Raw genomic sequence first — 13646 nt, forward strand, 5'->3', positions numbered from 1 at the left:
ATAAGAAAACAAAAAACAACAACAGTTCTCTGTCCTGTCCCTTTCCACTCTCCCTTCCGACAGCAGTCACTTCTACTCTTCCTACACTTGTTCTGGTATTTACCCTTCTCATTTCCAAAATAACATGCTGTTTTTTGAATCATTCATTTCAAATATGTCTGTTGGTTCTATATTATGGTAAATGAACACTTAGCTATTTTATATTACCTTTCTCCTCTGTCTTACCCCCACCTCTTCTTTCTAGTAGAGTTATAGTATAATTTTTGGTTAACTCTGAATTAAGTATCTTATCACATGCATGCTGATATTATTCATAGCTTAGTACTGCAATATTTTATGATTGGTTCCTTTTTTAATTGCCTTGTTTTTCATAGCTTAATTTTCTTTGTTTTATTGCTAGTTTTTCCCACACCTTCCAGTAGCCTGCCATAACTATTTCCACAAAGGCAATCACATTAGGAAATCTGTCATTCCCCCACTTTATGAAACAATTTATTTGAGAGATGGGAAAGATGAATAATATATGCAGATGTTCCCTTATCTGACTCTGTCAGACAGATAATTAGTGGGTTAATTGAAAGTCAGATAAATCAGGGAATCATTTTTTTGATGAAGTGTCTTTTAATCTAAGATGTTATAAATATGCATTCATTTATTTATCTTTTGGTAAGGCTTTTCCTTTGGTCAACCAAGTGTTCTCTCGAGTTTTTTCTTGCATGAACTACGCCTAACATAAACTCTGATTTTCAGTAAAATGACAACTTTGTTACTTTGAAACAATTTGAATGTAATATGTAACCAGATACTTTTGCAGGTGTCTGAAGTTCCCCCATTAGCATATGTTGCTTTGGCTCCACCCACCTGGTAAATGGGCCCTGAGTGAGATGATGATTGTACAGAACACAAGCACAGGGCCCGTGCCTGGGTCATAGTTCATGTTTGGAGCCAAATCTCACACAGTGCCCCGTACCATTGTCCAGAGTCTCCTCGGTCCAGCTAGACCTGGGTATTTTCTTCCTAGTTAAGGGGTTTTGTTGTTGCTGCTGCTGCTGTTGCTTTAGGGTAGAGGGGTTCAAATATAATATGTTCTCTAGCTGTGTTTTCTTTTCCTCATGTACTTGGCCATTCTGACACCCCGATATAGGAAATCTGTCTTATCTAATATTTTTCTTAGAGATATCCCTCCTAGCAACCTCTGTTCTCTCTCCCTGGATGGGCTGCTCTCTAGGCTTGCAGTACAGTTTTAATCCTGGAAACTGCCCTTCAGTGCCACCCAAGGAATTGACTCTCCCCTTTCTGTTTTGTGTAGCTTGTGGCCTCCTCTTTCTTGGTTTACTCCCTGGTTTTGATGGAGCCTGTCTCAGTAGCTTCCTGAAATGTGATGTAAGGGAGGTAAATTTTTGTAGGCTTTGCATGTTTGAAAATGTCTTCATTCTACTGATTTGATTGATTGTTTGGCTCAATGTGGAATTTTGAGTCAGAAGTTACTTAAGAGTTTTTAAAATATTACTTAGTTGTTTTCCACCTTCCAGTGTTGCTCTACCTTTGAGGCAAGTTGAAAGCCATTCTTTTTCTTGATCTTTCATAGATGACCGACCTGCCTTTTACTTCCTCCTGGAAGGTTATAGAATCTCTCACCACGTTTCACAGTGACGAGCTATGGTGTGGCCTGTCTTCATTCACATGCTGGCTTTTCAGTGAGCACCTTCTCTCTGGACATTCGTGCCTCTCTGTGGGGGGGTTCTCTTGAATTTCTTTTTTGATTTCATTCTATTTCTCTGTTTTCTTTTTCTAAGATTTTTGAATTTGTATGTTGGGGTTCTGGATGAGACCTCTGCTTTTCTTGATTTCCATTACTTAGTCTTTTTGCTTTGCTTGCTGGAAGATTTCTTAAACTTTATCTTTCAACCCTTCTTTTTATTATTAATTAATTTTGAGAGAGAGAGAGAGAGAGAGAGAGAGAGAGAGAGAGACAGACATTGATTTGATGTGCCCTGACCAGAGATCAAACCCAAAAACTTGGTGTTATCGGGTTGATGCTCTAACCAACTGAGTGACCTGGTCAGGGCTTTCATACCTTTTTTTGAGTTTTCAATTTTTAATATCATAGTTTTGATATCCAGAACTATTTCTGTTCTGAGTATTTTGGTTTTAATAAACATATTATTCTTGTTTTAAGGATGCAATAGTTTTTCTTTTTTTAATTTATTGATTTCAAAGAGGGAGGGAGAGAGAGAGAGAAACATCAGTGGTAAGAGAGAATCATTGATTGGCTGCCTGTGGCATGCCCCCTACTGGGGATCAAGCCTGCAACCCAGGCATGTGCCCTGACCTGGAATCGAACTGTGACCTTCTTGTTCATAGTTCAGTGCTCAACCATGGAGCCACAATGGCCGGGCACAATAGTTTTTCTTGTCAGAGGATGTTAATTATCCCTTCGTTTTGGGAAGTTTTCTTCTCACTTAATCTGTTTTTTCCAAATTGCTTGCTTTGTCTGTCTTGGTCTCTAGCTTTCTTATCTTTAGATGTCTTGTTATTCTTGGTTGGTTACTTATATTTAAGAATGGGAGACTAAAAGAAAAAGCTGATTGAAGCTCTGAGAGCGTTGGTGGGGCTTGTCAACCTTGAACTTCCATATAGGGTGGATCTGGCTGGTCATTTGTTGGGGACACCTAGTCCATATTTTTATGTGTGTCTTCTTGGGCTTATCACAGTGATGGCAAACCTATGACACGCGTGTCAGAGGTGACAAGCGAACTCATTTTTTTGGTTGATTTTTCTTTGTTAAATGACATTTAAATATATAAAATAAATATCAAAAATATAAGTCTTTGTTTTACTATGGTTGCAAAGATCAAAAAATTTCTATATGTGACACGGCACCAGAGTGAAGTTAGGGTTTTTCAAAATGCTGACACGCCGAGCTCAAAAGGTTCGCCATCACTGGCTTATCATAAGAAGTCTCTTCTAGTCCCTTGCCTGGAGAGTAGAAGCAAGGGCTGGGTCTCACATTCCATATGCAAACCATGTTTTGGACACTGCATGCATTCCTTCAACAGTTCCCGTGTCCTCCTGCCAGGGGTCTTGTGTGTTACCCTCTCTGGAGGGTAAATTTCATCTTATGTAGGGGAGGGGAAGAGACAGTTGTCCTGAGCTGTGGAGTGGAGGAGCTGAGGGCATGACCTAAAGTTCAACAACAAATCTTTTTGTTTTAACTATTTCTCTTCCAACTCTACTTGCTCCCTACCTGCTGCTGCCAATTCTTAGCTTTCTTCACTGTCAGCTTAGATTTACTTGTCTTTAATCTGCTGAGTTGGTTCTAGACCAGCCGTGGGCAAACTACGGCCCGCGGGCCGGATCCGGCCCCTTCGGCTGTTCTGTCCGGCCCGCGGAGCCGAAAGAGCGGAGGGTTCTCTTGCTCTCCCCTCCGCTCCTTCACCAGCAGCAGTGTTAACATGTATTAGTTCACACAAACACTCCATCCATGCTTTTGTTCCGGCCCTCCGGTCCAGTTTAAGAACCCACTGTGGCCCTCGAGTCAAAAAGTTTGTCCACCCCTGTTCTAGACCCTATTCTGAATTTTAGCTTATAGAATGTTGTCTCCTTTCACGTTTATCCTAGCAGGTTTATGTCTTTAAAAACAACAACAACAAAACCACTTTGATGTTAGTGAGTTGTCAAAAGAGATAAAACAATCAAATACAGTTAAGTTCTTTATTTTGACCCAGAAGCTGCACATTTTTAAGACATACATTTGAGATGACCCTTTCCCTTTATTCATAAGCATTGTTCATCCCGACTGCCTTTTATGACACACAGAGTGGAAGGAACCAGACAGTTTATTGTACGATGGGGCCCTTTATGGGAGGATCAGCGAACCAGTAGCGGTGAGAAGCCATTTGATTCGGGCACAGAGCTTAGATATTTTATTTTATGGAAGCATCATACTGACCCAGGAGATGGGTGTTCTCAATTTCATCTGACATAAGAGGAAACTGAGTCAAAAGAAGTTATGAAACTTGAGCAAGGTCACAAAGGTAGCAACAATGCAGGTATATCTGACTTCAGAGACTGCCTACAACCCCAAAAGGAAAGACATTTTCCCGTTACTTCATGAAGAAACAAAACAAAGCAAAAGACACTTATAGCCTTAAAGTATTACTCTAGGACAGTGGTTCTCAACCTTCTGGCCCTTTAAATACAGTTCCTCGTGTTGTGACCCAACCATAAAATTATTTTCGTTGCTACTTCATCACTGTAATGTTGCTGCTGTTATGAATCGTAATGTAAATATCATATGCAGGATGGTCTTAGGCGACCCCTGTGAAAGGGTCGTTCGACCACCAAAGGGGTCGCGACCCACAGGTTGAGAACCGCTGCTCTAGGATTAACTGTCAGTGGTCTCTCAGCTTAGCTCATGAGTTAATATTTAGTATGTTTTGGACTTACCTTCCAGTCGATTTCTGAGCACGAATTTAAGGAGCACATGAAGCTCGAGGCGGTGAACCCCCTTCTCCCCGAGGAGGTGTGCGTGGCCACCGTCAGCGCTGTGCGCGGCTCCTACCTGTGGCTCCAGCTGGAGGGTGAGTGCCAGGGCCCCGAGAAGCCTTCTGGGGCCGCTCTTCTCCGCTTTTTCTGTTCACCCCTGTAGCGCTGTTTGTTAAACTTAATCGATTAGCTGAAGAGGACTCTTGTTCAGAGACTTCTAATTTATAATGTGAGATCCTAATGTGAGAACAGGATTCTTTTCTTGTTCTTGACTTTCACATTTTAGGAAATGAATGTAAATAAAAAGCTTTTACTACCGAGTCCCATGTTTTCTTGAAGGGAAAAGAATAAATCAAATAGCATATATTTTGATTTGACCAAAATATATGGGCACGGGCATTAACAACTAACTCATTCAAGAGATAATATTTTGGTTGTCCCCATCCATTAGAACCAAAAAATATGTAAAATAAAAGAGATATATTATACTCAAAGTAATAGTCAACAGTTGGACAGGTTTGTAGACAGAAGCACAGGGCACGTACTCAGCTCTGCAGTTACTGTGTGTGGCCTGGGTTTCGTTTTTATTCGGCTGCCAAATAGACTCAGTACTTCGTTTCCAGTTTGTAGAATTGGCATTTGATACAGATATCAAGGACAGTATTGAATATAAACTTTATTTTTTAACCCCAGCTGAGCAATTTACCTACGCCACTTCCTGATTCGAATTCACTGATCTACCTTTGGCTTGTCCCCTTGTGCCACAACTGATGTTGAATATAATTGTCACTTTTGCCATTTTCCAATTATCTCATGGAGGTTGACTGATATTTGTCAGCCATCTGAATGATACTGCTGGTAGTTTCAGTTTCTTATTTGCTATTCTCTAAGGGTCACCTATATATTCACCACCCATTTAGGTCTTTATATAGCTATGCATGAGGTTAACTGTTTTTCTTAATGTTTGTCACATGTGAAAAAGTATGACTTCTGATTGTCTAAAAAGGGTATTCAGTGGCCTAAACATTTTTTTTTTTTTTTTAATCTAAGCAGGTTCTAAGAAGCCTATACCTGAATGTATAGTGAGTGTGGACTCCATGGATATATTTCCTTTGGGCTGGTGTGAAACCAATGGCCATCCCCTCAGCACTCCTCGTCGAGCACGAGGTACCTGCCTTTTTCTGGGCCAGAGGGTTGGTTGGTAAATAATCTGTTGTGTGGCTGCTACCAGTTAGGATGAATCTGGACATTTCAGAGAAAAACAAAATGATATTCTGGTTATCTGTTCACGTATAAGAAATTGTTTATTGTAACAAACGTTTATCACCTTACTGTTTCTGTGGGTCAGGAATCTGGGCACAGCTTAGCGGTCCTCCGGGTCCGTCTCTCACGGCTGCAATCCAGGTGCCAGCCAGGGCCGCAGTCACCGCAGGCCCGACGCGGGGAGGACCTGCTCCCAAGTTGACACAGAGGAGTGTTGGCAACTCATTCCTCGTGGACTGTTGGACCGAGGACCTCCGTTTCTTGCTGGCTGTTGGTGGGAGGTTTTCCTCAGTTTCTTGCCAGGTGGCCCTCTTTCTAGGGGAGTTCACAGCGTGGCAGTAGGGTTCAATCAGCCAACAAGTGAGAGAGTAAGAGAGGTTGAGCAAGATGGAAGCCGGAGTATTTCTGTGACCTGATGCTAAAGTGTCCCACTCCCCACCCCCTTTTAAAAGCGCTTTATTGAGATACCATTTATATAACATAACATTTGCTCTTTTAAAGTATAGCAGGTCCTCAAATAACGTGGTTTGTTCAACATCATTTCATTACAACATTGATGAGCTGCCATAGGAACTTAACTCTTGTTTATATCAGTTGTCCCCATCCATTAGCCAGTTCACTGTCCCTCAGACCATTGGAAGGCCGGACTATAGTTTAAAAAAAAAACTATGAACAAATTCCTATGCACACTGCACATATCTATTTTGAAGTAAAAAAACAAATGTTTTCGGCGAGCTGCATGTGGCCCGAGGGCCGTAGTTTGAGGACCCCTGATAGCCTATGGTAAAATTGGTTTTGCTATATGTCGTTTTGCTTGAAGTCATAGAATTTATTGAAGATGTTAAGTGAGGACTTAACTGTATACAGTTCAGTGGTTTTTAGTATATTCACAGAGTTTTGCCACTGTCACCACAGTCAATCTGAGAACATTTCATCATCTCAAAAGAAAACCACACTCCTTAGCAATCACCTCTTTGCCTCCTGCCCTGCAGCCCTAGCCCACACTAATCTAACTCCCATCTCTATAGATTTGCCTGTTCTGGACGGTTCCTGTGAATGAAATCGTACACTATATGGTCTTTTTGTGACTGCTCCTTTTAGTATGTTTTCAGAGTTTATTCATGTTTTAGTATGTGTTTTTTTTCATTTGTTTATATTTGTGAATAATACTCCATTGTTGTACCACATTTTGTTTACTCATGCATCAGTTGATAGACATTTGGATTGTTTTCATTCTTTAAGCGATTATGAATAATGACCATTTTTCACAGATTTTTATGTGGACTTAGGTTTCCATTCCACTTGAGTGTAGCACTCTGTGTGTAACACTGACAGACTGTTTTCCAACGCAGCTGCACCATTTACATTTACAGCAACGTGTGAGGGTTCCACTCTTCATATTCTCCCAACACGTATTTTCTGCAGGTTTCTTGTTTGCTATTTATAATAGCCATCCTGGTAGATGTGCGATGGCATCTTAACTGTGGTCTCGATTTGCCTTTCCCTAATGACTAGTTATGTGGAGCATTTTCTCATGTGCTTATTGGTCATTAGTGTATCTTCTTTGGAGAAATGTTTGTTCAAATCATTTGTCCATTTTTAATTTTTTTTATTGTTGAGTTGTAGGATTTTGTTACATATTCTAGATATTCTTTATCAGAAATATTACTTGCAAATATTTTCTCCCATTTTGTGGGTTGCCTTTACTTCTCTTGATAGTGTCCTTTGGTGCACAAAACTTTTTAATTTTGATGTAGTGCAACTTATTTTTTCTTTTGCTGCCTGTGCTTCTGTTGTCATAACCAAGAAATCACTGCCAAATCAATGACATGAATATCCCCCTCTATGTTTTCTTCTAAGAGTGTTATAGTTTTACCTCTGAAGTTTAGGTCTTTGATCCATGTGGAGTTACTTTTTATATGTGGTGTAAGGTAAAGGTCCAACTTCATTAATGTGGATATTCGGTTTTCCCAGCACCACTGGTTGAAAAGACTACTTTCCATACTGTGTGTGTTGGCACCCTTGTCAAAACTAGTTTTTATTTTGAATATCTATTCCTGTTTAAAAAATATTCATGGGTGGGGAGTGAGGGCGGAGGGTGGGGCGGGAACTGGGAGGAGGGGAGTTATGGGGGGGAAAAAAGAGGAACAAATGTAATAATCTGAACAATAAAGATTTAATTAAAAAAAATATTCATGGGAGTTGATTGACCCAGGGAGCCTTGAAAATATTATTTTTGGTCTTTGTTTAAAGACCCAGAAACTGTGCTTTAGTCTAGATATTCAGACATATCAGCACTTATTTATAGCACTTGCTAGTTATATATACATACAGGGTTCAAATATGCTAATGTTATGTTAATACATATATAAGTTTTCCTCTGTCTTTTATTTTTTCTTGACATACACATTATTTTCTTCTTACAGTACACAAACAAAGGAAAATTGCAGTGGTTCAGCCTGAAAAACAGTAAGTAATATAATAGTATGTTTGAACAGTTGATATTAGAAAGTTAGAATAGAAAAAGAAATAATTAAGAGTATATCTCCTCACATGTTAGTTTCTCAGATGGAAGCATAATCCTTTAATTCAGCTTTTGATAATTTACATACTTCTCCTTACAGTTTATACATTTCTTAAAATGACATTGTATACAGAAGGGTAAAATCCACTCTCAAGATGTTCCCCAAATTGAGTTTTCTTTGGCTTTGAGAGCTGGGAGGCATTTGAATAAGAGAGAGAATAGAGTCTCCATGCTGGCATTTATTAAAGAAGATCAAAAATTGTAAAGTAGGACATGATTCGTGACAGTGAAACAGTGGATCCTGAGGACAGCCGAAGGGAGAGGCGTATGGAAGGAGTGTCTGTGTGTCCCGCCAGGAGGTTCTCCGCAGCACATCTTCCTACGCAGCTTTAGAGAAGCGGCTGGTTAGTGTTGCCTTAAAGATGCAAGGGTTTCTGCGTGTGCCCGTGTGTTTTTAAATACTGGGTTTTCAGTTTTGTGTTAGTTTGCTCAGGCCACCCTAACAAAATGCCACAGACTGGGTGGCTTGGACAACACGTTTACTTCTCACAGTTCTGCAGTGGGGAGTCCGAGATCAGGTTGGTTCCTGGTCAGGACTCTCTTCCTCGCTGGCAGACTTACCACGGTGTCTTCACGTGGAAAGGATGGGCGGGAAGGAGAGCCTTCTCTCTTCCTCTTCTCTCAAGGCCACCAATCCTGTTGGGTTAGAGCCCGACCCTTTTTACCTCCTAAAAGCCTTGTCTCCAAATACAGTCACATTGAGGATTAGGTCTTTGACATGGATTTTAAAGGGACAAGATTCTGGTTATAACAAATTCTATATAATTTATATCTGCTTTTGTGGCTATGTGAGTAATAAAACTGACCTTAGAAGTAGGAGGCCACAGAATTCTAATCTAGGTAGTAATAGCAGTGACAAAAACCTGGCCTTGGATTTTTCCTTGACTTAGTTGTCAAGACTGATCCAAAGTTTTAGTCAGGAAGTATTCTAAGAAGATAAATTAGTCTTTTTCAGTGATTGCTGCAAATACAATAATTCTCTTTTTAAATAATATAATTTGTCTTTAATTTTTAAACTGATGGAAGAAGAAAACAGACTCTATATTAAAAATGTTTCTGTTCTTTGACAATGAAAAACAATAGTCTACTTGCGTTTTTAGAATCCTAGAAGGAATTCTGTAACTGTTGCTAATGTGAATGGGAGTTTGTTTGAACGTGCAGTATCCTCGGGCTATAGACTGTTGGCTCCCTAGGCTGTGTACAGTTGCCATTTTAAAAAAAGAAAGATCAAGGAAGCACCTTCTATCACAGATTTCGCTGTCTGCCACCTTTGCTTTCTTCTTAGATTTGAAGGAAACTAACCCTCACACTTTACTGACTTTACGGATTATCTTACTATCTTGTTGTGTTTTCTTGACTCAGAATGCCATCCTCGAGGACTGTCCATGAGGGCCTGAAGAGTCGGGAGCTGAACTCCACAGACTCGGGTAGGATTGAGTGCCTGCAGCCGTAGGGAAGGAGGACCTGTAGTTTCTTTAATGGACGGTATCTAAAAATAAACAATACATTTGGTTTACACAATGTAGCTTCAGAGGGATCTCTGAATTGTGATGTTTGTCTCAAGATGTACTTATTAACAATGATCTTTGGGCTGACATCTTCGTTCATTTACAGTGTCTACAGAATGAAGACATTAATATCTCCCACATGACTACAGTCAAGTTTGGGTTTGTGATAGGTCAGGTCACCTTGGGAAAGGAGTCTTAAGACTGATCGCTTACTGGGTGCCAAGGGCTCCAGAGGTCAATATTATTATCCCCGAGTTTAGATAAAGAAACAGGCTTTCCAGGCAGTGCTCTTTCATATATATATTTCACAATTAAAAAAATAAAGCACTGGAAAAACAGGTTGTCCCAGAGGCGATACCTGATCAATGAGACAAGGCTCTTTTTGGAGGCCAACAATCTCTCCCGGAACTGCTCTTGCCTCCCCCTTTGCTGGTTGTATTATGCTTAGCATCTTGGCTGTGTGTCTTCTAGCACAGGTTGGGCACCTGGATGATAGTTAGTAAATGCCTAGAAAAGAAAAGAAACCAAAGCTTAGAGAGATCATTCAGTTTATGAGTAGAAGGGTCAGAAATGAAACTCAGATCTTTCTCAAGTTCAAAACCTGCATTTTTTTGGTCTCTTCTACCCACTGCCTTTTCATTATATCATTTATACATGGAGGATCAGGGCTGTGTAACTCATTTTTGATGTATTACTATGCCTACGGAAACTACAGAATTAAGACATTAATATCTCCCACGTGACCACAGTCAAGTTTGGGGTTTGTGATAGGTCAGGTCACCTTGGAAAAAGAGTCTGAGACTGATACTTATATGAAGGAGTTTTGTTGGGGAGTACTTCTGGGAACAACTCCTTGGAGGGGTAAAGGAAGCAGGACTGGGCAGAGGGAGAAGTTGAGCCACATTCGGAGTAACAGAATTCCAGTCCCACGGGGAGCCTTGACGCTACTATAGCCACTCAGACTCGTTCCTGAGTGAGGCAGTTCCTGGAAACAGGCTGCTGCTCCCTGTCCGCCTCACAAAGGGTGGGGTCTTACAGCCCAGAGTTATAAACTGTCAACATCCCCAGCGGCAGGGAGCGGAAGTGCCTTAATCCCGAAAGGGGGATCTGGGTGGTAGAATTCAGATGCAGAAGTGGACACCAACATACTGACCCATGCGCCAAGACTGCATTCTTAGGAGCATTATGTGCTGCAGGGTCCTGTCGACAGTGGGCAGTGCACACACAGCTCCCTTCCTCATGTTGGCTAACAGCGTCCATCAGAAGAGCTTCTTGCTGTTTGATATAAAATGAAGGTGTTTTAGTGTCTTTGAATGTTTTACATTCAGTTGCTGGGTTGCCAACCACTATGAGGGGATTTTTTAAAAATACTGTATTGCAGTACAGTATTCGTATATAAAAATGGTTGAACCTTGAAACCTCTCTCAACCAGTACTTTGTTATTGAAATGTCAACTGTTCATGCCTGGAAATTTTTTTTTTCCCTAAGTAAAAAAAGTACTTCCTAGTAGGAAAAGAAAAAAAAAGAATAGATCCAGAGACAAATGGGGGGAGGAGGGGGCAGGGTTAGAGAGCAACCAAAGGACTTGTATGCATGCATATTAGCATAACCAATGAACACAGATGCTGGGGCAGTGGGGGCTTGCCCGGGGTGGGAATGGCTGGGGGAGGGAGGTCAATCAGGGAAATAGGAGACATATATAAAACTTTAGACAATAAATTAAAAAATAACTTATTACAAGAAAAAAATGATAGTAATATTGTAATAACTATGCATGTTGTCATTTGGATACTTGACTTATCAAGGTGATTGCCTTGTAGGTTATATAAATGTCTAATCACTGTGTTGTATACCTGAAACTAATATTATATTGTATGCCAACTGTAATTGAAAAGTAAAATAAAAATAAAATACATAAAAATAAATAAAAAAATAATAAAAATGGTTGAAGAGAGGGGTCTCTAGGCCCAGTTATACCCCACAGTACTTAAAGAATTAGAGATGTGACCACAGTGTATTTTCAGCCCTCTGAGAAATCCCAGAAATGGGAGGACACTCACATCATAAAGGCTGCCGTTATAGTAGTTTGGTGCTTTTAAGAATATGAACTGAGGTTCTGGATAGTATTCACCATCACCGCCTGGAAATATTCCAGAGTCCATTATTGAATAGGTGGTTGTCAGGAATCATCATGGGTTCTGGAAGAAATCTTCCACTTCCTTGATTGATAGAACTATAAGGCTCTAGAACAGTGCCACTAACCCAGGAGTTAATCTGCACGTAATTTATGACGTTGTCTGATTATAGCAGTGATAAGCTCTCAAATAGGGTTGTTGGGCACTCTCAGATAACATGTTAAACATCAAGATAATGTAATTTCTAATATTATATAATGGTGTAGGTAGATGCTTGTTTTTTCCGCAGTAACCCAACTTTGAAAATAGGGGTTGGAAAATGACTGTTCTGAATATTTGTGTTTTTTTTCCTTTTCATTTCCCAGTTATGATTAATGGAAAATATTGCTGTCCAAAGATATACTTCAACCACCGTTGCTTCTCAGGGCCATATCTTAATAAAGGAAGAATCGCTGAGCTGCCTCAGTGTGTGGGACCTGGAAACTGTGTTCTGGTCCTCAGAGAGGTAAGGTTCTGGCCTAGCGCAAAGGAACTTGGAAACTTCGTGGCCGTTTCATACACGCATTCCTGCAAAGATCTCTGCGTGCCATGGAAGTGACAACCTTAGGTTTTGTCATAAGTGATTAACTTCTCGTGTTGGACAGTGAACTGGGCATGAAATTATTTCTGCCCACAGAACCTTCACCTATTAAGCGGTTCTTCACATAGCAGGCTCACCTCTGTCAGTGTAAAAGGTCTCTGTCAGAGACCCATGGGAACTGGGCAAGAGTCGGTGTGAGAATAGTCAGTGTGTCACTGAGAGGCTGTGGTGTGGCGTTAATCCGGGACCGTGATACAGCTGCATGTCTGCTGGACTTGCAGAGCTTCCTGCCAGGATGCCACAGTGCCAGCAACAGATGTGAGGAGCATCAAACAGTTCAGCCCACGGAAGGGCAAGGCAGGCTGGGGAGGCTGGCACTCGGTCCGACTCCTCCACCCACACGAAGGCTCGGCTGTCTACAAAGTGTCCCAAAGAAACAGTTTTCTGAGTATTGTGACTGGGAATGGATTCAGAAGCACACACTAGAGTAATTTTAAATCATGGCTCCATTTCTTTCTGACCGTAACGTTTTAAATATTCAAGAGAGTCTGATTACTCTCTTATTTGCAATTTTGATCAGGTGTCTTATCTTTAGTAGTATTATTTTGTTAACATTTGTTAACTAATGTGACTAGAATTAATCTCATAAATGACATGCTAAGGGATGGCAAGGTTCTAATGGTCTGCTTTTCTCCTTCCCAACCCATATTTCTGCTTTGAAAATGGAGCACAGGTCCTCACCTTACTTATCAATGCAGCTTACAAACCCAGCCGTGTCCTTCGGGAGCTGCAGCTGGACAAAGACTCTGTGTGGCATGGATGTGGGGAAGTCCTCAAGGCCAAGTGAGTAGGCTCCTCCGCCTTTGTGCATATGCACCCTTAACAGGCCACAGAATCAGTTCTCCCATGGGTCATATTAGAGCACTCAGGTTCCTTGGGCAGTGCTGCTTCAGCTATTTGCGGTGAAGGCCCAGGTTTGTTTTCTTGTAAGTTTCCATTCTGTCATGGACCAACCCTTTTATAAGATATGCTAGAAATGAATTATATGAAATACGAAATTTAAAAGGCATAGAATTCAAGAACAGTTT

The 13646-nt window shown here is 40.8% G+C and overlaps 1 protein-coding gene across 11 annotated transcripts in view; it reads left to right on the forward strand.

Moving 5' to 3' along the window:
- Positions 1–13646, forward strand: part of SFMBT1 (Scm like with four mbt domains 1) — a 105060-nt gene that overhangs the window by 77996 nt on the left and 13418 nt on the right. For 9 of the 11 annotated variants that reach the window (XM_036331925.1, XM_036331923.1, XM_036331924.1 and 6 more), the window contains 6 exons: positions 4457–4583; positions 5539–5655; positions 8178–8220; positions 9698–9762; positions 12344–12483; positions 13292–13401. In XM_036331925.1, the coding sequence (XP_036187818.1) occupies positions 4457–4583; positions 5539–5655; positions 8178–8220; positions 9698–9762; positions 12344–12483; positions 13292–13401 (602 nt within the window). The remainder of the gene's footprint in view (positions 1–4456; positions 4584–5538; positions 5656–8177; positions 8221–9697; positions 9763–12343; positions 12484–13291; positions 13402–13646) is intronic. The other 2 variants (XM_036331926.1, XM_036331929.1) reach the window with 1 other exon arrangement.

This window comes from Myotis myotis, unplaced genomic scaffold (assembly GCF_014108235.1).
Source record: "Myotis myotis isolate mMyoMyo1 unplaced genomic scaffold, mMyoMyo1.p scaffold_m19_p_13, whole genome shotgun sequence".
Taxonomy (NCBI): Eukaryota; Metazoa; Chordata; class Mammalia; order Chiroptera; family Vespertilionidae; genus Myotis; species Myotis myotis.